Source organism: Triturus cristatus, chromosome 11, assembly GCF_964204655.1.
Source record: "Triturus cristatus chromosome 11, aTriCri1.1, whole genome shotgun sequence".
In the NCBI taxonomy this organism is placed as follows: Eukaryota; Metazoa; Chordata; class Amphibia; order Caudata; family Salamandridae; genus Triturus; species Triturus cristatus.
The window spans coordinates 1,153,737,495-1,153,761,288 of record NC_140594.1 but is presented as its reverse complement, the minus strand read 5'-3'; the positions used below and the strand labels follow the sequence as shown (position 1 = coordinate 1,153,761,288).

Genomic DNA, 23,794 nt, shown 5'->3' with positions numbered 1-23,794 from the left:
TACCCAAAGCCGCTGCCCCCGGCACCACACCTGAACTGAGATTCTGCGTCGACTACCGGGGCTTGAACGCTGTCACCCGGACCGACGCTCATCCTATCCCCCGGGCGGACGAACTGATCGACCGGCTGGGGGCCGCCCGCTACCTCAGTATCTTCGACCTAACAGCGGGCTACTGGCAGATCGGCCTCATACCCCGGGCTCAGGAACGATCTGCCTTCTCTACCCCCGATGGCCACTACCACTTCAAGGTCATGCCCTTCGGCATGAAGAACGCCCCCGCCACGTTTCAACGTCTTGTGAACCAGGTCTTGGCGGGGCTCGAAGAGTTCAGCGCGGCCTACCTGGACGATATCGCTGTATACAGCCGCCACTGGTCCGACCACCTCCTCCACCTCCAAGAGGTCCTACAGGCCCTCCAGCGGGCCGGCCTCACGATTAAGGCCGGCAAATGCCAAATTGGTCAAGGGTCCGTGACCTACCTTGGGCACCAGGTGGGAAGCGGGCTGGTGGCCCCACTGCAACTTAAAATTGCTGCCATCCAGTCCTGGCAGCCCCCCGTCACCCAGACCGAGGTCCGAGCCTTCTTGGGGCTCACCGGCTACTACCGGCGGTTCGTGAGGGACTACGGCAGCATTGTGGGGCCCCTCACGGGTCTCACGTCCAAAAACCAACCGAAGCGGATTAACTGGACCCCCGATTGTCAAGCGGCCTTCGAAAAGCTGAAGGCCGCCCTGTGCACCGCCCCTGTACTCCAGGCCCCCGATTACAGTCGGGAATTCGTGGTACAGACAGACGCCTCCGACCACGGCATCGGGGCGGTCCTTTCCCAAGTGAACCCCGAAGGTCATGACCAGCCGGTGGCCTTCATCAGCCGACGTCTCCTGGCCCGAGAACAGCGCTGGAGCACAATCGAGAGGGAGGCCTTCGCAGTGGTGTGGGCCCTCAAAAAGCTCCGGCCCTATCTCTTCGGTACCCACTTCCGGGTACAAACCGACCATCGACCCCTACAGTGGCTGATGCAGATGCGGGGGGAGAACCCAAAACTATTGCGCTGGTCCATCTCCCTGCAGGGAATGGACTTCACCGTGGAGCACCGACCGGGCCAAGACCACGCCAACGCGGATGGCCTGTCACGCTTTTTCCGCCTCGACGAGGAGAGTCCCCAAGGAGATGGGTGACTCTCCCCGCCTTCAGCTGGGGGGGACGCATGTTGGACAGGCCACACGAAGGGCTGGCTCCCTCCCCGCATGACAGGGCCCCAGCCCAGGCCCACCAGGCGTGACCCACGAGAATCACCCGCACCCCGTCTCCCGACGGAATTCCTGCCCTCGGACCTCCATGTATCACGGACCCAAGCCACCACCAGCTCCCCCGGCCGGGTCAAGCCGCCATCTTGGGCCCTGCGCCACGAGGCCGCGTGGCCTCCATCCGACCCTAACCCTGGGCCTGGCCGGCCCGACATCCCGGCACCACCATCCACCCAGGAGGTGAGCGGACCACTTGGCAGGTCAATGGGAGAACGAAGCGCCAAGGACTCTCCCCCGCCAGGTGCCGATCGCCTCCAGCTCCCCCAGGCGCTGGCTCCACCCCCTGCTGGGTGTCTGGACACCTTCATCCCGGACCCTCCGACCTCCAAGTGCGAGGGTCCGGACATCAAAGGGCGCCTGCCCTATAACTGGGGCAGCTCCGGAGCAGGGGGGCAGTTGTATCCTGGAGTCGAGAGACACCGAGAGAACTCAGCCTTGACGGACTACTGGCGCTGCCGTAGCCCTACCTTGCGAACTATCGTACTGCCTGCTGGCGCTGCCGCGGCCTTCTGCAACATCCATCCTCGTCGGGACCTGCTGGCGCTGCCGCGGACCGTTGTAACGACCACCTTCACCGGGACCTGCTGGCGCTGCCGCGGACCGTACCTCAACCATCTTCACCGGGACCTGCTGGCGCTGCCGCGGACCGTGTATCGACCATCTCCACCGGGACCTGCTGGCGCTGCCGCGGCCCGTACCAGCTAAACCACCAAGCTCGAGGATTGTGAGCTAACCACCATATCATCCGAACTACCAGACTGGTAAACAGACTGTCCCGCTACCCCTTTTTTCCTATCTTGAGAGACTTAATCGAGGGGACCCCTGAGTCCAGACCTCCTTGTACCATTTCATCGTACCTTAAGAAGTGCATATAAAGAACGCTAAATCTTATCCTTGTGTGGTATCTGTCTGTGGGGGGGAAGTTATTTGTCTGTACGATCGCTGGAGACGGCTCTCCCCGGAGACCTCTCCCCTTGTCCTCGGCCGACCCTCCCGGTCCGTCTAACACTACCCTTTCAAAGGGCACCCCCACCACAGGAAGTGGTATCAGGGGGGCCTTTGTAGTGCCACCTGCTTTGTCACTGGCTTGGCAGGTTACACAGGAGCGACAAAACTCCTTTGTGTCTTCAGACATGTGGGGCCAGTGAAAGTGAGGAACAATTCTTTCCCAAGTCTTGTTCTGGCCTAGGTGTCTTGCTAGGGGAATATCATGGGCTAGTGTCAATAGGAAACCCCTAAACTTCAGAGGTATAACCAACCTCCTGGATGCACCAGGCTTGGGGTCTCTACTCTCTGAGTAAAGGAGTCCATCAACCCAATAAACTTTATGGGTGCCACTAGCAATCCCAGCAGCCTCATCAGCAGTTTGCTTTCTGAGGGGTTCAAGAGAGTGGCAGGTTTTCTGCTCCTGGCTCAGATCAGACCTGGAAGGGCCCCCTGTCCCAAAGAACTCAACCTGGTCAGGTTCAAGCTCCTCTGGGACAGTTCCTTCTTCAGGCTCAAGATCATCTCCCTGAGGAGACTGATCAGCATTCTAAGTCAGGTGGGAAGGTTCTGCCTTAACCCTACTGCTCCTCCTTTTGTGAGGAACCTGGTCCATTATTCCAGAATTCAGGGCCTGTCCAGCTTTAGACATTTTGGCCTGTGACCTAGTCACAGCAAAGACATGAGCAGGGATCCCTAACATTTCTGCATGTGTCCTGCGCTCCACTTCAGCCCAAGCTGAAGTCTCTAGATCATTGCCAAGCAAGCACTGCACTGGTAGGTCTGCACTTACCACAACCTTCTTAAGGCCAGTTATCCCACCCCAGGAGAAGTTAACAACTGCCAGAGAATGGTCTGTTCTGACATTGCTAGCATTGGTCACTTGGTACATTTCACCAAGTATAATCTGCAAAGGATCCACAAAATCTTTTGTCACCATTGTGACACTTGCTCCTGTGTCCCTGAATGCCCAAGCTTCTACTCCATTTATCAAAGGCTGTTGTCTGTAGTTGCCCAGATTACTGGGACTCACACAGGGGGACATATCCATGACCCCATGACAGACAAGCACAGCCTGAGTTGGAACTCTGACTAGGTCAGAGCCCATCTCAGAACCCAGGGTCAACCCTACTACACCCTTATTCTGAACATTGCCACCACCTATTGTACCTGTACTAGGGGGAACAGTTGCCTTAGGGGCAATGGTGGCTGGAGTAGATTCCTTGGCCTTGGTTCAGTCACTGGTCCAGTGAGTTTTCTGCTTACAGATTTTGCACCAAGGTTTATTTTGGCCTTTTCCCTTACCTGACCGTGACTCCCCATTAGAAGAAGATTTTTGGGGCCCTTGAGAAGACTTCTGGTCTTTACCCTTGTCCCCACCCTTGTCAGAGTTCTTAGAATCCTGCTTCTTTGGGTCACCACCTTGGTTCTGTACCTTCAGCCTCACCCTGGTTCTGACCCATTTGTCTGCCTTCTTTCCCAATTCTTGTGGAGAGGTCAGATCAGAGTCTACCAGGTACTGGTGCAACAGCTGATATTGACAGTTATTAAGAATCTGCTCCCTCATTATCAGATTGTACAATCCTATGAAGTCACACACTTCACTGCCCAGTAACCAACCTTCCAGAGCCTTAGCAGCACAGTCAACAAAGTCAACCCAGTCTTGATTTTGTGCTTTTTGGGTATCTCTGAACTTTAACCTGTATTGCTCAGTGGTTAGGCCAAACCCATCTATTAGTGCACCTTTCAAGACCTGGTAATCATCAGCATCCTCTTCTCTTACAGCGAGGAGCTTATCTCTGTCTTTGTCTGCAAAGGAGAGCCATAGGATTGCTGCTCACTGACCTTGAGGGACCTTCTGTACTTTACAGGTCCTCTCCAAGGCAGTTATCCATTTGTGGATGTCATCCCCACTCTGGTAGGCAGGGACAATCTTACTTAGGTTTCTATGGTCATAAGACCTCTCCCTATCTCTAGGGAAATTGCTTCCACCAAGGGACTCTAGTCCCTCCTTTTTACTAGCTCTGTAGAGCTCTAGGTCTTCCCGATCTAAGGACATCTGCTGCTTTCTGAGGTTGAACTTTTCTTGCTCATACTTCAGCAGTCTCTCTCTCCTCTCCTGGGAGTTTTCCCTCCCTCTGTGAGAAGAGACAGAGGTCCCTATAGAGGAGTTAGACTGGGCAGATCCCCTTGACAGAGATCTATCCCTTCTAGCCCTGTTTTCAACTCTACCTGGAGGAATAAAGGAAGGAGCATTGTTGTCATCCTCCTCATCCTTATCCAGGAGAGCTGTGTTCACCAGATTATGATCATTGTCATCAGTCTGGTCAGCATTAGAGGTAGGGTCAGGGGAGTTTCCACCCCTAGGCCCACCCTCACCTGCTGCCCCACCCACACTGCCTGCCCAATCAGAACCACTAGGTCCTGGGAGATCATCCAGCTTAAGTATCTTTATGAGATGCTGGGTGGTTGGGCTTTTGCCTGTCTTCAGCTTCCTAATGGAACATAAGGCCCTAAGATGAGCAAAGGAGAGAGCCTCATATCTATAGGGGAGGAGCTCACTGGCTCCTGGCAGGGACCCACTGGTTCCTGGCTGGTTAGACATTACTAATGTGGTGTGGTGTATTGCACTACCTACACTAGTGTGGCCTACTAAACTCTCTTGAGTTGTAGAAACGGTGTGCTATCCCTTAACACACAACTCTTTCAGTAGAACTTACTGTAGCTAAACTTGATATTATATGTACCTTAGGTACCTTTAGTGTTATTCAGTTGATCAATTCAATTGAGATTATCTGGTAAAACAATAGCAAGCCGGAATCCCACACGCTGCACACCAATGTGAGAAGGTGGCCTGATATATGCTGTCCACTAGTTCTAGTGGGCACCTTGTATCAGTCCAAACAACCCCTTATGGTGAATTGGTTAAAGACAACCTTTATTGAAAGCTATCCTAGTGGTAGCTATGGAGAGCAGCCTTCAGGCTAAGCCTTGAAGGAATGTAAAGCAGCTTGTTTTACCATTCTATAATCTCTTGAATGATCAAATGAAAGGACAACCACACCAGGTATATATTCAAAATATATGTATTTAGGATAAAACACACCCCTTAGTCTCTTTATGAGGCTGGAGTTCGAAGTACTTAATATACAAGTTAGTAATCAACAGTAATAGCACTAATACACGTTTGGGTCCTAGGGGCGTACCAAACCATATACCAAAAAAGTGGTATAAGAACCACGACTGAACTAGACACAAGGCCTAGAGCCTGTAGAATCGCTGGGACCCCAAGGAACCACCCAAAGTAGGGACACAGGGGACCCACGGGTAAAGTGGGGGTACCCATGTGAAGCAGATCCCACCTTACAACTATATCCCTGGGTGGGGAAGGTGTTGCAGATCCTATACCCTGAATTTGTTGCAGGACTCCCTGGTGGAGTGGTGACTGGTAAGTTATACTTTTGAATGTGTCACTAAACATACATTTAATTTTTACTTTTAATTTAGCTGTTGCTAATGTGTTTTACACCTTTATAAAACATATAAACCTATATATAAATTAATGTAATTTTTTAAAAATTTTATTTTCAGTTTTTAATTTTTAGCATTATTGTTGTTTCTCTCATTCTACTAATGGTCAATATGTGTTGTCAATATGTGTGTTTTTCTGCATGTATCATTTGTTGTTTTTGCCTTGTTTGTTTGTTTGAATGTATTTTGTTGTATTTAAGATTACAGGTTCCAATATCCATTTAATTTCACATGATGTTATTTTGCTTGTAAGTGTTTTTTCACCTAATAGCATATTTCATATATGTGTATCATATTGGTAATGTCTATTAATTTTCACTGCACATATTTTACTAGGTATGTTCAACATATAATTTTGCAACTGTTGATAACGTTTAATTGAAATGACTACATCTACCATGATGCATTGTTTTTGTTTTGTGAAAATAATAATGCAATGTGATGTTGGTCATTCTCTCTTTTCTTTTATATTTTCACATTTGTTAAAGTGTTATGTATTTATCAATCTCTATTTTATGCTATGTTTTTAAACGTAATTTATTGCTTAAGTTTGTATTTTGTCACTTTTTTCTTATTTTATTGAAATGATGCAATTTGTTTCCCAAATGAAAGTATGTTGACTAAAACATATTAATGTATGTATATAGCACCTGTGTTGTGGGTTTGCTGTTTACAGTGTTTAAGACGTTTTGATTCCAGGAGGCAGTCTAGTGCTTGTACTGTGGTGTCATAAGCATCATTCAGGTTTAGTTTAGGTCTCCTATGACAATGTGTGGAGAATCATTGAGGGAGTTCAGTGTTGTACGGTTTGTTAGTTCTTCTAGCAATTGATGTTCTTCACCTGGAGGGTAATAGACAGCGTGCATTTTCAGCGGGATTGGGCTTTTGGAGGAAGGGTAACTCCTAGGTATTCAAAGGTTGAGTATTTAACTGTGCGGAAAGGAGTTAGATGGAGGTAATTATTGTGTACGGTGCCTTGTCCACCAGCAGATTAAGAAACTTGGTGGGGTGAGGAAATACACAATGGCAGAAGAGTGGTCATTCAACTAGGTTTCTGTCAGAAAGCAAAGGTCAATTTTATGAATTAGGATCGTTTCCGCTTTTTCAGTGGCATGCTTAGATGCTGACCGAAAGTTTAGCAGTATGCAATTTAATGTGGTTGACGTTTTTGGATTAGATTGAGTGAGGTGGATGGAGGAGAGTTGGGCTGGTGGTCCCAATTGGGAGGGAAATTGATGATAGGAATCCTGCTCGTACTGAGGATGACCGGGATAGGCTGGTGGTTGTGGCATAGGAGTTGATCAAGGCTGCCACTTCATTAAGTGACATGTCAGGTGTTGCACATCTAAGTTTGAAATGATACTTTTTGAGAGGGATAGTTGACCAAGAAGTCGAGTGTGAGGTGTCCGAAGGTGGGTTATTGACAGACATATCATGAAGTAAGCTGGAGTTGGACTTGAGGGCATGACGTAATAAGGTGATTTATGTCCAGTATGGTGTTGATTTTAAGCTGTAGGCGGGTGATTGAGGAGATCAGTTGGGCTGTGGTTGGTTCAGAGGGAGAGGGTGAGGTAGATTGGTGGTTGTCGTAAGCTAGATTGGGGGATGGGTTTAGTCTGATGTGGGATAGAAAATCCTGTGTGGATGTTTGAGGTGATTGTTATGTGACTTAATGGGGGGACAGGTGGATCGTATTATATGATGTGGTGTTGAGAGGAGTTGGGGGGAAGGTGTGGGTTAGCGTGTTGTGGTTGGGGGGTAATAGGTTAGGAAGGGGAGAGAGAATGCTCTGCGCTGGTGAGAGGGGTGGTGGGCTTGAGGATAGAAGACAGGGTGATGATGTGGTTGGAGAAGTGATGGTTGAAAATGGAGGGATTGTGTTCTCTGGCTTGAATAAGGAAGTTTCAGTTTTTGTAGATGGTTATGAACAGTTCACCACTAAACTTTAGCGATGGGGATATGGTGATGGTATTGGTTATGTGTAGGTTCTGTAGGAAGTTAGCTCTCCATTTGGCAGGTTTTTTAGGAGTAGAAAATGAGGTTTGTTATGAGGCCTCAGTGTGTTGTGCTGTGATAGATGCTTATTATTAGTGTTTCTGTTTGTTCTTTGAGGAGCTTGTGTTCGTAGTTTTGCGCAGCATGTTTGGAGAGATCTTGAGGAAATTTATAACAGAAGGAATTAGTACCGCGTATATCCAAGGGATGGCTATGTGAGGCCATGGTGGGGTTTAAAAGGGTGTCCTAGGTAGGAGACTTCTGGAGGTGAATCAGTATGGATCCCTTAGGGTTACCTGACAGACAAAGGAGTGTATGGGGCGTATGAAGATGGGATGCTAGCAGTTATCCAGGTGGATCGCAGAGGATCCTAACTGTCTGATGGTGGGGGGGTAGCAGGGTGACAGCCCACAAGGCCGCAGAGTTCAAAGACTTCCTGCCTACATCTGAATTGTGACTCTTGAGCATGAGTGGAGGTTAATACAAAGTGTAGTCCCTTTCCTGTTTAATTACCAAAAGGTTTAGATAGTCCTTTGTCAGTGATCTTGTTTTTTTTTTTTTTAGTTTTTTGTAGTTTTTTTTTTTTTTTTAGAGTTTTATATAGCACAAACTAGACCCGAGACATCAGGTATCAGAGCGCTTTACATGAGCACCAGTTTTGTTACATATAGACACATTCCTTTTTGTAAGTAAGTGGTTTGCCCAGAATCACAGGATATTGAGCGTCGTTGCAGAGATTCAAACCCGGTACCCCAGCTTCTAGGTCCACAGCTCTAGCCGTAAGGCTACATCCACTCTCTCTTTTAGTTACAGAAACAGAGTGGTTAGTTCGTTGTCTATTTCTTTGGGGGTTGATGAGTAGATTCTCAGTATGAAGACGCAGGAAACATCCAAGTCTCTCCTGTGCCCATCACGCATCCTTCATTAAGCCAGCTCTCGGGCAACCATGCTGGTATAATTGGCAGGCCAGAAAACAGGTAGGAGCACCGTGATGCGAGCAGGGAGCAACACCTCAATCGAACAAAGATCCTGAAAAGGCCCAGGGTGTCTCCCAGCCAGGTCAGCGGAGTGATGACTCTGATTTGACATTCTGGCACGCGACCTGGATCAGGAAATGCGGCACTCATCAATGCCAAACGGATTAAAAAAAAAAAAGTCAGAACTGCCGGCTGCTCTTTTTCTCATCTGGTAGTGGTTCACTGGAATACTCTTCTCTAAGACCTTCGTCTGACTGAGAACCATCTGTGGTTTAGTAAAAAATTTAAAGCTTGGCTTTTCAAAGGTAAATTTACCCTTAGCAGTTCATTCTTAATTCTCGTTTTAACTCCGAACAGTTGAATAGACAGGGTACTTTCTAAGCGGCGTGATATCCCTTAGGGGATGAGCGTCTACACTATGCAAATACAGTAAATAAATAAATAATCTAGACGAACAAGTAGAATATCGACCCCTCAAACTCAATAATTACTGCCCCGTATTGCTGCTCCCCTTCCCCAAAAACGTCCTGGAGAAAGCCATCAATCACCAGCTCACCAGACACCTGCAAAAAACAATCTGCTCAACACATCCCAATCCGGCTTCTGTGCCAATCACAGCACCGAGATCTCATTGATCGCCGCAACAGACATCAGAACTCGCCTTGACCGAAGTGAGAAAGCAGCCCTGATCCTCCTCGACCTCTCTACGGCTTTTGACACCGTATCCCATCACACCCTCATCACAAGACTCCACCACATTGGCGTCCAGGGAAACGCCATCAAGTGCATCACCTCGTTCCTCACAGACCGCATTCAGAGTAGTAGAAATACTTTATTTGGTTATAAATAACCATCAAAGTGTAGACAAGCCAAAATGCATTAGTACAAACACACAACACATAATACAATCAATCACATTTAAAAAATAGTTAGAAAAGATAACGATTACCATCTCACGTTTTTGCAATATAACATTTCTAGTTCATCATCATTCCTTTAGAACAAGATAAAAGTGGCATAAAAACCTCATATAATATCATAGGAAATATACCTCCAGAAGTGGTATGTAACAGACCAGCATCACACCCCACCTCAGAAGCCTACACTGGCTCCCCATCGAGAAGAGATGGCAGTTCAAGCTGCTCATCCATGCCTTCAATGCCCTCCACAAACTTGGACCAGCCTACATCAACCGCCACCTGACTTTCCACTAACCCACCAGACAGCTGCGCTCTGCCTCCCTCACACATTCCCCGTGTGAGAAGTTGGCCTGGTATATGCTGGTCACTAGTTAAAGTGGCCACCTTGCACCAGTACAATTCGACTCCTATGGTAGATCGGTTTAAGACAACCTTTCAAAGAAAGCTATCCTAGTGGAGCTGTGGAGAGCAGCCTTCAGGCTAAGTCTTTAGAGGAATGTAAAGCAGCTTGTTTTACCTTATAATCTATTGAATTACTAAATGAAAGGACACCACACAGGTATATATATAAAATATATATGTATTTATTACTAGACACACTCTACTAATCTCTTTATGAGATTAGAAGTCAGGAACATATGCACAAATCAACGTTTCACAACAAGTTAAGCACAAATATGGCTGGGGCCCTATGGGCGTACCAGACCATATACTAAAAAAGAGGTTTAGGAATATCGACTTGAGAAGAGACAAGACCTAGGGCCTTCAGAAGCCCTGGGGCCTCACTAATCCACCCAAGGCAGGTAAGTAAAGGACCCACGGGAGACGCATGCAGTGTGAGAACACAGCCGCGAATCCCAATAGACTTCAATGGAGCAGGTCGCGGTAGGAATTTTAGAGTTTTAAGATACTTCGGGAGAGTCTACGAGCAAGACACTTACAGGGTAAGTAGTTCTAGAGCCAACACACACAGGAACACCGTAGTGCAAGAGTTACCTCACCCAGGGATGCCGGGTGCATAGGTGTCTTTTGGTGTCGGGTCGTGGCGTCGTTTTCAATGGGAGTCAAAGAAGATTTGCTGCTTATGAAGGCAGAAGAAGTGTCCGGTGGAATCCAAGGCTGGATTCAGAAGAAAGAAGACCTGAAAGCAGAGGAGACAGTGTTCAAAGTCACTTGGCAGCGACCCGGGGCAAGGAAGATGGATGCCCACAGTCGTCGTGTGATTTCAGGTGATCAAAGGTGTCTTGACTCTTCAGCCATGAGGTCCAGGAGGCGTCGACAACGACCAGGAGCTGGATACGGCGTGTCCCATGAAGTCTCCAGCTTACTGTGGTGTCGGCGACCAGATTGGAGCCAACAAGCCTTGGCAACAGCAAGTCTCGTGGAAAGTGTAAAAAGTCAGCAGTGCAGACCAGCAAGGTCCGAGGGACTCACCCAACGAGGGTAAGTCAGGGCAAGCCTGCAGCAACCAGGGGAGCCCTTTGGTTTTGTAGAAAAGTCTTCAGGGGACCCACAAGCCAGCCGGCAAGGGATCGCGAACACGCCCCGGGAGGATTCACTCACCAGGAGCCCACGGTCACTCGGGACGAGGTAGGCCTCTGATCTTCGGAGGAAATCCTGCTGGAGGCTTGGACCACACGTGGTCCAATGCACAAGTTCGTAGAACGCCGTGGAGGGGTTGCACTCGAAAATAGTGCCCGGTACCCAGGTATTGCAGTTCCTCGTCACTCGTGGGGTCCACTTGCCTTAGCTTCGCTAGGGACTCACGATGGCCTTGGAGAAGTCAGGAAATCCACTTGCGGGGCTGCAGGGACTTCGGACTCCGGCGGGAGCGGGAAAGTTTGCGACCGTTGATTCAAAGTTTTGGTGCCTGCCAAGCAGGGGAGTCACTCCTTGACTCTAAGGGAGATTCTTCAGTCTTCCAGAGGTAGTGGAACGTCAAAGGTCCAGGATTCTTCTTCCGAGCGTCGTCCAGAAATATCTAGTTTGCAATGGCATGGGTTCCCTAACTTATACTAGAAGGAAGGGAGGGACTAGCTCTATGGCCCCTCCTATGGGAGGGTCAGGGGCGTGGGTGGCTACACCCACTTCCCTTTGTCTATTTTCACGCCAGAGCAGGGGCAGGTAGCCCCTGAACCGGTTTGAGCTGGCATATGCACAGAGGAGCCTACTGCTCCCCCAGTGCAGGACTTCAAAGCACTCTAGGAGTGCACCCACCCAGCCCCAATACACTAAATCTTGTCTGGGAGGTGGTTACACCTCCCTGTGACAGGATGCCTATTGTTGGGCCTCCTCCACTGCGAGTTTCGGTCAGCAGCAGGAGGGCAGCCCAGTGTCTGTGCTGGTGGCATCCATTTTGTGATGCCAGGGCTCTTCAGGATTCTACTGTGTTTCCACAGTAGGTACATGTCTATCCATCTAGAAGAGTGGGATCATACTCCCACAGCAGTTACTGGTGTGGGGGTATGATTCCAAAGCGTTTGACACCAAACACGACATGTTTTGATGTAGCCGTCCCAGAGTTAGCATTAACCGCGAGGTTATAATGCACTTAAGAGTATATGGTTTAACCGCATCCACAAACAGCCTCAGAGAATAGACTCTGAGACCTGCAGAGGGGCCCTCCTCAGGCAGAGGCACCCCCTCACATGGAAACCAAGCACCCTGCCCTCAGGATTGATAGGGCCTGCCTTACGGGATTATATGTGTGTGCAGGTAGAGATATAGTGAACCAAGATCTCAGTGAGGAGTGCTAGCGCTACCTCACCCAGGCTGCAGTAGCAGGCCTGTAATGTCAGATTTAGTCTGCTTCCCAGGGGTGGCATAATACATGCTTCAGCCCCTGGTAGGCCTGTGAAGTACCTATGCCCTTGGTACCTAAGGTACCATATACTAGGGACTCCTAAGGCACCACAGTATCCAATCACTAGTGCACCCAATATGCACACCATGTTGTTTAAGGGAGTAAGCAGATAGGCTGGGGTCCTGAATAGCAGGATCCCAGCCAGACTAGTCAAAAACCATCAAAACACCAGAAAAAAAGTGGGTGCAACCATGTAGTCAGATTCCACCTTCCTACACCCCCATCTGCCGAAGTCAAATTAATGTTCGTTTTTTCTCATACCTCATCAACAAGTCCTGGAACGAGCTCCCCCTACACCTCCAAACCTCACTGTCACTCGCTAATTTCAGGAAGGGACTCAAGACCTGACTCTTCGACTAAAGGCCAGCGAAACCTCAGCACCTGGATACCTCGAGGGGTGATAAATTGCGCTATACAAATACAGCTTGATTAATTTGGAATAGAGAAGATGAAGCACCAGGCATCTGAGGCAGTCTCACTTGTTATCCATAACCACTTTCCCCCTTGCAGATGTCTGTGGAAGATGTGATTAGTCTGCTGCAAGCCGTGGTGGAGAGGATTGAAGAGTTATCTTCTGTTCCTGTGGAAATCGTTTACCAGATATTCTTGACAGGCCAACTCCCAACCAACATCTTACTCCTTTCGGCAGTCCGAATGTACTATCGGCTTTGGTGTGGCAAACACATTGACATCAGCTATACAGAAAGAAAAATGCTGCATAGCTGTTGCTATGCAAAAATCTGTACTCCTTGGGTAAAATTAAGCAGAATGCAATTGATGTAGACAAATTTTAAATTAACATACCAGCTTAAATATGTATAATAAAAATGTCATAATTTCAACCTTGATATAAAAAGGTCTGCGTTACAGTGATGCACAAAGGGTTGGCTCCCTTGCAAATGAGGTCGAAGATGTTTTTGCTCATTATTTTACGAACTACTAGTGACTGACAGTAACCCAGCACTGGTGCCAGTAATAAATGTGATATCCTTTTGATTAATGGTGTGCAAAATTAGTGTAATTTGCTTTTGCATGATTACGTGAAATTATGCCAAACTGTGTGAAATTATGTGTAATTACCTGAAATGCTAATCTGCCTTCGCTTCATTTTTTGGCGCACGGATGCATGTAAAAAAATAGCACCGTGAACAACTGCTGCTTTAGTTATGTTGTTCCTGTGCGAATGGTGCAAATTGTGGTCATTCATGGTAAAAATCTACTGTGATGTATCCAAAGTTGCACAATTCACACGAAAGGTGCATAAATGCCCAAAAAGGCATCGTTTTAGGAATTGCGCGTAACAAGCAGAACATAAAATTCCCAGAATAATACAAATTACTCAGGTATAGTTTACATTTCGCCCAGGCCTATTTTTGATGACAGCTGGCATGGCTCCTATTTTCAATAAGAGATTTAAATACTCCTCTGTAAACATTTCTGAAGCTCTTTTGAACCTCCATTCAAGGATATTAGAAAATCTTGGCCTGAATCACCTTTGAACACAGACATATCAGTAAAGGTTTTTCCCAGATGGTTTGGGAGGAGCCATCACCATGTTTGATGAGGATGGTACCTATTCAGTTTGCTTTAGGACTCGTGGTGGAAGTAGGTTCCAAAGTCAGTAAGATGGCGCCGCGATTTGAGCGGTTTCTTTTGTGGAATCCGTTTTACCTGCAGGTCTAGAGATTGAATTGCTAATAACAGAAACTCGTTCTTTCATTCGTCTGTCATTGATAAATAAAGTCCATTATAGTGAGCAATACCATCTGTCATCTACAGCACACTAACGGCAAAACTGTAAGGTTAAGCATTATAGAAACCAAGTTACAATTATTATGTAAATCTATTTGACAACTACATAAACAAACTGAATTAAAAAAAAAAAGTGAGAGAAAGATCTGGCATTTATAATTATAGAGTAATCTCAAGCAATTAACTTCTATTTAATACCACCCTAAACCTCGGGACATTGTATGATCTCAGAGGTTATAAACCAGTCATTACTGTTTCCACTTACATTGGCCTTTGTTCTAGAGTAAAACGATGCAAGAAAAGACCTACAATGAAAAGTGAACAAAAGCAGCATAAGGAAAATCGGCACGGCCAATTATTTCAGAAGAATGTTTAAAGCTGTATAGAATGGCCTGAGGCATTCTCAAGAGTCTGCTTTGGGTAAAACTATCATAGGGTGCAAGGGCTAATAAATAGCTGTGACTAACAAAAACAACAACAGGCTGTCCCACAACTACAGAGGCCAGATATTTTAGAAACAACCATTAAAAAAACAGGGGGGGGGGGGGGGGGGGTAAATTTGAGCTACGTAGAGCCAAGTGGGTAGACTCATTGCAAATGTATGCTGGGGCTAAGGGGGCTCAGAGAGGAATGCAAATGATACACTTGGAGAAAGAAGTTGCGAGAATATGTTTTTTTTTGGAGTAGGCTCAGTTCAACACCTGATATTGCATTTATTAAAACAAACAACAGAAATATTCATTCTTCAAGTAAAAAGTAATGAGACGTATGCCACCTTAAGGGCTCAAAGAGTAGATGCTCAGTTCTTATGAAGGATTTTCTTAGACAGGCATAAGTCCAAATGTTTTCTGATCCAAAGTAAAGATACTCTTTCAATTAGACTGGCTCAGACTTGCAACGGAAATGGAATTGTGTCCACTTAATTGCAATGAATGCATTACCCATTGAATTTGGTGAGTTTAAGATTTAATGTTGAGCTAATAGTCAATTTATATTGTGTCATCACATTTTAGATGCTAATGCTATGTCGAGTTTCTTGCAAACTGTTGCTAGGCTGAGCTCATGGAACTCCAAGACAGCAGGGTACCAAGTACCATGTAGAAGCTACCTTGATTTCATGCCAAATAACTGACCAAATCCCCTACAGTTTAATTATTAAATACCACTTCTGGTAGCTTTCTCAATAGAAGTATACATCACGCAAACGTGAGGCAGACGTTTATTGAACAAGACCACAATATAAGCAGCACAATATGTATTTCACAAAAGAATTGTGTTGACATAATACATCAAACGTACTGCTAAGACGTATCTTATTTTGTTTTGCTTCCCAACAGAAGGACACAAACATTTGTATGAACAATGCCTTCAGTGAGTTTCTATGTCTTTTCGAGTGAAGAATATGTGATGGAAACCATGTTGTTCATCTTTTCCATGAGTCAATCTGTTGCTACATGAAACCAGATCTGCTACTTTGGATAACATGCTACTTGCACATTTTCAGAACAGATTTCTATTACAGTTAATGTCCATTACAAAATGATAGTGTTTTCCAGCAATCAGCTTTATTGTTGTGTTCAAAGAGTGTTTAATGATGCATTTGTGTCTCCATAATTCTATACTGCGAATAGATGATTAACTGTTCTTTACATCGTGTTATATATGTACTTTCAAATATTTCCCATATGAAGTTAGAAGTTGTATATCATATATGTAAAAGAAAATATGAACAAAGTAACTTTTCGTTACTTGTGAACCGTTTAAGCCTGAAACAAATGTATTTGCCGTTGTAAACTGATGTGCAACACATGACAGCTCCATCCACTTCTACAACATTTTCCAACAAACCTGCAATTGCACTGATGCCCCAACATAATTAAAAATTAATGTTATGCAAATTTCTTTAAAATTTGGAATGAATATCTCAATTTTTATACTGTAATAATATTCCCACCTCTTCTGATATGTATTTTTGGTGTGAGGTGACTTCTAATTATGAATGTTAGAATCCTGCTGCTCAGTTTAGTTTTTTTTGCATATCATGAACCATTTGCTGCATTATATATTGTCCTGTTATTGCATGGCTTCGCCGACACTTTTTTAAAGCAACATGGTGAATAAATATCTAACCTGAAAAAAGGGTTATGACAGACCTTTATTTTTCCTACATTTCTGTTCTATTCAATCCTGTTTTATTTTATATCGGTTGAATTTGTTCAATTGCTGTTTTTGATATTTTGAATGTGTTTCCTTTGATGGTAATTAAGATGGCTTTTCCGAAAAAAGCTTTTATCGCATTTGGGACATTTGTATGGCCTCTCACCAGTGTGTATTCGTATGTGTTCATCCAGATAATCTTTTCGATTGAATCTTTTGTGGCAGAAAGTACATGTGTATGGTTTTTCCCCTGAATGTATACGGTGATGTGTTATAAGGTGGGTCTTCTGATAGAAACTTTTATCACATTCGGTACATGCATATGGCCTCTCCCTTGAATTTGTTCTCACGTTCCTAGCAACTTCTCCCTTCCAACTGCAGCTTTTATCACCTTCCACACATGCATATGTTCTCGGATCTTGCTGTGTGGCTGGAAGGTCTTTAGGAAACTGTAGGTTCATCAGCTCACTCTCCCATTCACTGTACTTATCAGATCCATCAAAGTTAGTCATTCCCTGCTGTAAACTGGAATCCACTGAGCTGCTGAAACTGCCTTCACATTGAACAGTCTTCTCTTCTCGGAGCTCCTGATAACATTCTTGCCAGATCTGGCTTGCAGAAGTTGTCTCCTTGATAGCACTTGGCGGAATCAATGTGTTGAGTTTCTCTGAGAAATCTTTACATGGAGGAGTGATTTCAGTGTATTTTATAGAATCTCCAACTGTCTTTTTTCTGTTCTTTCTTTCATTGCCTGTTGGATTGAAATGAAAGGCAGCCATTACGTTCAACTCAAGAGTTGAATGCTAGATTCTGTTCTTAAAATATTACTTAGACTGGAGATGGCAGAAACATAACATAGCGTGTGCACAACCAAGCTGAACAGAGCGGATCAACATAGAATGTCAAGTTATACATGTTTTGTTTTATCACAGAAATGACAATCACATTTTCTTTGAGAATTTCCATAGGAAATGTTCAAACATAAAACAAGTGGATAAACTGGGTGCCTTTCAAAAGGGAAGAAGATGGCTACCAGTACTGTTTAGGTCACAATGACAGAGGTAGACAATTTCTGACTACATAGCCAGGTCTGTGGCTTAGTGGACTAATGTGTCCACTGTAGGGGCCTGTGTTTGACCTCACGGCTGGTGGGTCCACACAGCCTTTCATCCTTCTGAGGGCTATAAAATGAGTACCATTGAGTTGGGTAACAATAAACATCTGTTAATCAGCGCCAATTCACCATTCTGAGTGAACTTGCGCTTTACAAATATACATGTTATGTTAAATTATTGAAGCAGCTGTCAGTGTGATTGTTAAACCTAAGATGGCAAGTCATGTCGTATGTGCACCTCAATAACATGGGGCATTACATGTGTCTCATTTCTGGCAGAAATCTCTCTTATGGGATAAAAACATCACAGATGGATTATTTGCTGAGAACTGCCTGCATCATTGCATCATGTAACACAGAACCTGCAGCTTTGGTCCATAGAGTTAGTAAGTTAGCTCTGTTACAAGCCAGGGGGAATAAAAGCCAGGAAATATTAAACTTTCCCTCTGAGATAAAATAGGCTTAAATAAAATGCTTATCTAGATTAACATCATTTTCATTGGTTGTGGGGGGACACAACAGACACAGTATAAAAATTCACCACAATGTTGCTATAAGTGCATAAAGAACACCTGGTCTAAAGTGAGCAACATGCCGAAAGAGAAGGCCTAGTCTGGCTATAGGTTACACTAAGTCCTAGGGGTATAGGTTACTGAGCCTTCCAGGGGCTCGCTGCAATGTGTAGATGTAACCGCTCAACAGTTAGAAGTTAAATGTATTAACCAATTTCAGACACTTTATAATTTACTGCAATGTTGCCTCAAAATGAACAGTTTGTAATCAAATCCTAAATCACAAAGAGTGAAAAAAGCCTGAAACAATGTTGAAAGGCTGATCAGAATGTTTTTAATTTCCATTATCTCCAGTGCATCATGATGTATTGAAAAAGTGTTGAAAATACATCATTAAAACCCTTACAAAACATGAATAGAAATATAATGGGCAAATAACCAAATAAAAGTATCACTGTTTATGTTAGAAAAAGTGTGATGGCTGAATGATGCAGCTTCACATTGAAATCTGTGCGCGCACACACACACACAGACACACACACACACACACACAGACACACACACACACACTTTGCATTCATTTCCCTTTAAGGTTATACAAACACATGGAGAAAAGATTTAAGTGCTTTCTAAATTATCGTGCTACAATTGCAAACCCATCAGCTGATCACATTTGCCATCTGACATAAATCGCCTGTTATGGGTCTGTCAGGATCATGGCCCCTTTACTCTTAAACAAAGATGCACTTTACAAATATCCGTACATGTACCCACCCATCTGAGGTCAGGGTAAGTAGGTAAAGGACGGAGAGCAGTATGTGCAGGTGAGCAGACTCAACGAGACCCCAAATTCTCATAGAGAGCAGACATTCTTATTGTCATTCCAGACAAAGAGACAAAAAGCCTTTATACTGCCCGTAGAATAACACTATTGGATATACTGCACTGAGGTGAACGTGAAATTAGTACAGGTGAAGAGCGGAAGAGGTATCTACCCACCCAATCTCATAACAAAACACAGCTGCTTGTGTGTTTAACATGTTTAAATGTGAAATGCCGCACGGTTGAGCAGAAAATTAACAGACTGCATTACAGAGAAATCTGAGCAAATTTGTTCAAAGGACAGACATCTTTTATTCCATTTGTGGTATTGTGTTTTATTTAAAGTATTTTATGGGGCTGTTTCGATACTTTTTGTCTGTGGTCAGTTTCCTACAGACTACCATTTTATCAAGAGGCACTTAGCAAGGCACTTAGATTGTGTGAGCAGATTGAGATCAGATGCTGTGGGGCTACCCTCATTCTGTGGCAGACGATCAACTAAATTATTTCCAGTTCTTGCATTGGTTGAATGAAACTGTGGATTATGCAGAAAGTTGAATCAGGTGCTGAATGAAGATAGCTACTCCATATATATCACATCATATGTTTCCTAATAAACAGATCGAGGTGTATTTAAAAATAGCAAAAATATGATACGTACAAATGCCATTTTACTGTTTGTAATTATGTCAAAAGAATTGTTTAGTAGTTTCCAAATCAGTCTATCTCTGTTCATTTGATTACGTTATGTTGTTTTAATTGAAACTAATACAATTACCAAAATATGTGACTTTTCAGCATATGTGACTTTTCAGCCAGAGCTGTATGTAGCACTAGCATTTGTGGAGAAGTTATTTCTACACTTCTGCCTCTTTAAGATCCCTTCACATATATGAATATGAAATATATGACTATTAGCATGTGAATTTGAGCAAATATTCATGTTATTATATAATATTTTTCAAATTAAAGTTGAAAAATATATTATATTAAGATACAACCATGAAAATGTCATCATAACCAAATATATTTCTGATGAAGTCAATAAATTATTTAGTCAAATTATTCTTTCTATTTCAGTTGTGTACTTCTAGAGCCCGTGTCACAGACTTTATGCAACACTGGCATTAGGTTATCCCACACGATAAATGGGTGGTTGCTTCAAATGTATTTTAATTTTGGGAGTATCCCCAATGGTGAAAGAATAAAGTGTTTTCAATGGATCACTCAGCTTAATGTGCCTTGTCTTTCTCTGTGTCATACGGCTGTAAGTACATATACAACACTCACAACAGAAGAGTGAAACTCTGTCTAAAGCAGTTGTCTAGACTCTCCACTGATTTTATCATGTTATTCTTTGTATACAATTACCTAATTGGTAAATTCATAGCTGCACTATAATTACACTGTAAACTGTAATCTTCAATCTAATACAACTCAGCATCAATTTGCAAACCTCTGTTTACTATTGGCCATTGAGCACAAATCAGATTTTAGGTTCCTTCTCTCACAAACAAAAACTCCTACAAAATCAAATTCTTTCTTACAATATTTTGCCCAAATTCACTAAGCTGCTTTCTCAAAGATGCAGCCAAGAAGCTAAGCAGCTAAACAGTATGGTGGAATGAAGGAACTTGATGAAAAAATAAAAGTAACATAATAGTACAATACATTTTTTTAAAAGTACATATGCACTACATATGCACAATAGAAGGAACAAAGAAGTAGAAAAGAATACTTATATTGGATTAACAAAAATCATATGAACTGAGGAGATTGTAAACTCTACCTAAAACTGCTTCCCAATCCTGATGCTAACAAGGCTCAGATTAACTTTAGAAAAGAACACCCCCTAACCCTATTACCAACCTTTCCTTGACTCACTGATAAAGAGACAATCAAAAAAACCACAACACTGCCACCGAATGTGTGCTTCACAACTTTAGATCTTTAGCATACATCATACAGAAGCTGCCCACTTTCATCAAGATCATGACCGCTTGTTCCTATTCCTGAAAAATCATGGCTAAATGAATCACATAACATCCCCAAAGATCTACCAATCCCCAATAAATCTCTACTCTCGGCACTGATGGAGAATGCAAATCAAAGAAGGGCTTACTGTATCTTAAAATACCACAGAAAGCAGAAAACCTTTCACCTCAGGCTTCTGACCATGGACTGTCATGGTACAGCCCTGTGAACCCCAAAAACATGAACCATCTTCTTGCAGAAAATCATTATCTACCACCCTCCATGAAATACATCTGGCCTTGGGCACCAGTAAGATTGATTACAGTGCACAGTTATGAAACAACTCCATTGCGTATCCTACAAAACAGAATACATTTCAGAATCAACTGGCTAACCAATAGAGTCCTCACTCAGACAAATGAAAAATCTCCAATGGAATCCTACACATACAAAGTCACATTATTTTAAAACTTTTCCAAAGGTTAAAAAGAATAAGACATTAGTGCAGTCGTTCTCAGAAGCAACTTCAACCCATCACTCGGAATGTCTTACACACACAGCCACTGACACTTCTCACAGAAATTAGTAGGAACTTAAAAATGCCTTATTAAACAAATTATTCAACAAGAATCAACATCGCTTTCCATGTCTGACAAGGATTGTTTTATAATAAACTTTTATTCAGGCCCAATACCTGCGACTTAACTGTAATTGTTTACTTCATTCTGTCAATGGAAAGACAACAGAGAGGTTATCAATAACAACAGATTCTGGAAGTTCTCAATTTTTCCTTATTAAATAAGTTTTACTTGGTTTCTACGTTTGTTTGGTGTTCTGTTTTTTGCTCTCAGGTAAAGAACCTTTCTGCAGTCCTGCCTTGTCACAAACCTCACTGGAACATAGCTAATGAACATAGGATTGTTGCAATAGTTTTTTTCCTGCTATAATTATGGTATGTCCTCAGTTCAATTTTATTTTTCGTTTGTTCAGCTGTTGGTTTTCATATTTAGAAAATGTTTTCTTTGATGGTAATTTAGATCTTTTTTCCGAATGAAGCTTTTCTCACATTTAGAACATTTATATGGCGTTTCTCCAGTATGTATTCGTGTGTGCTCATACAGATAATCTTTCCGGTTGAATCTTTTGTGACAAAAAATACAAATATATGGTTTTTCACCTGAGTGTATTCTATTGTGTGTGATAAGATGGCTCTTTTGAAAGAAGCTTTTCTCACATTCATTGCATGCATATGGCCTCTCTCTAACACTTGGTCTCATATGCCTAGAGACATCTCCCTTCAGAGTGCAGTTCTGTTCACCTTCAGTGCACACATACACTCTTTGAATTTGCTGTGTTTCCGCAAGATCTTTAGGCAACTGCAAATTCCTTAGATCACTCTTACATTCATTGTATGTGTCTGGGTGTCCTCTATTTGGACTTCTCGGATGCACACTTAAATGCACTGAATTGCTGAAACTGATTTCATGTTGCACAGTTTTCTCTCCTCTGAGTTGTCTTTCAGATTCTGGCCATATCTGGCTTCCTGCATTTGCCTCCTTCTCAGAGCTCTGAAGAATCATCGTGTTAATCTTCTCTGAAGAGGTTTTGTATGGGTGAGTTTGTTTTATAGAGTCTCTAGCTTCCTTCTGCCTGTTTATGCCTTTGTCACCTGTTAAATGGAAAGAAAATCAGATCGGTTATTGGCACTCTAGTCATGAGTCTCCATAGAATAAAAAAAAAAAAATTATTATTCTGAGCGCAAATTCGGGAAAAATGTAACTTTCAAGCGTATTCACTTCAAATTTACAAAGAAACAAGCCGTCCAGGCCCCTTCTACAACTTTGGTTCAATTCTTGATTCAGATGGAAACAGTAGAATCAGGAAATTTAGAGTAATGTATGAATTCCACTCCAGATTATTTTCCCTCACGCCTACGAACATTAAACCAACCTTGTTCTTGTCTACATGTGCATATCTGAAATAAATTAATATTACAAAGTGTAAGGAAATGACAAGAGATGAGTGAGTGAGCGATCAAAATTGCTTATTTTGTAGGTAATCGTTTTGGCCGGCAATACAAAGAACACACTGCTATGATGGGTTTTTAATGTTTCAAACAAATGTGTTCCCTTTCTTTTGTGAAATATTTGAGCAATGGGTTGTACCTCTTTCTTCGATGGAGCGTGTAAGTAAGAACATCGTTTTTGTCACAGTCTCTACTGCTTTCCTGCCTGGTTGTTTTGGGTTTAGGACTCTGTGCTCTAGGACACTAATAAACAGCGTCCTAGCATGTGTGCTTTGATCCACAATCATTTCCTCCGTATTGGTTTCACCTAATTGACTTATTTAACTTTCCAGTGAGGCAATAATAGAATCTTCACAAATACTCCACTAGCATTTCAATGCCATACCTGGGTTCCAATGTATATTTACCTCATCCAAACATAAGGCAAAACTGTATGGCTCAAGTGAGTTGAAGAGAAAAGCTGAAAAGAAACTTAAGAAAAGTGTACTTTGTGTTGCCTGAGAGTAAATTAGTCTAGACATTGTTATCCTATTGCCCCTTCTTCAGAAAATGAACATACAATCCTTGCTGGCTTTTAACAACCCTCACCTTGGAAGACAATCTTTTGGCTTCTGGTTGCAGCAAGGTTGAAGTGATGCTAACATTGGCCACTTAGCAGGGCTTTATCATCTAGTTGGGGGAACAGAAAAAGTTGGCAACATAAAGAGCTGCTTTCTTCCTTTGAAGTGGGCACCCCAAAGGGAAATGTCAGGAACTTATAGCATTCATTCCCAGAGACACTTAGAGTTGCAGCCTGTGCACCTAGCGGCTAGGAAACCCCATTTTAGCAAAGGCAGAGGGAAGGACAGCTCATCTCCACA

At 43.6% G+C, this 23,794-nt stretch overlaps 1 protein-coding gene across 1 annotated transcript in view; it reads right to left on the bottom strand.

Moving 5' to 3' along the window:
* Positions 1–15,278: 15,278 nt before the first annotated feature.
* LOC146788622 (uncharacterized) overlaps positions 15,279–23,794 on the bottom strand; it is a 161,227-nt gene continuing 152,711 nt past the window's right edge. The window contains exons 7-8 of the mRNA XM_085635790.1: positions 22,311–22,577; positions 15,279–17,237 (exon numbers count right to left, since the gene is read on the bottom strand). Coding sequence (XP_085491916.1) covers positions 16,546–17,237; positions 22,311–22,577 — 959 coding nt within the window. The 3' untranslated portion in view covers positions 15,279–16,545. The remainder of the gene's footprint in view (positions 17,238–22,310; positions 22,578–23,794) is intronic.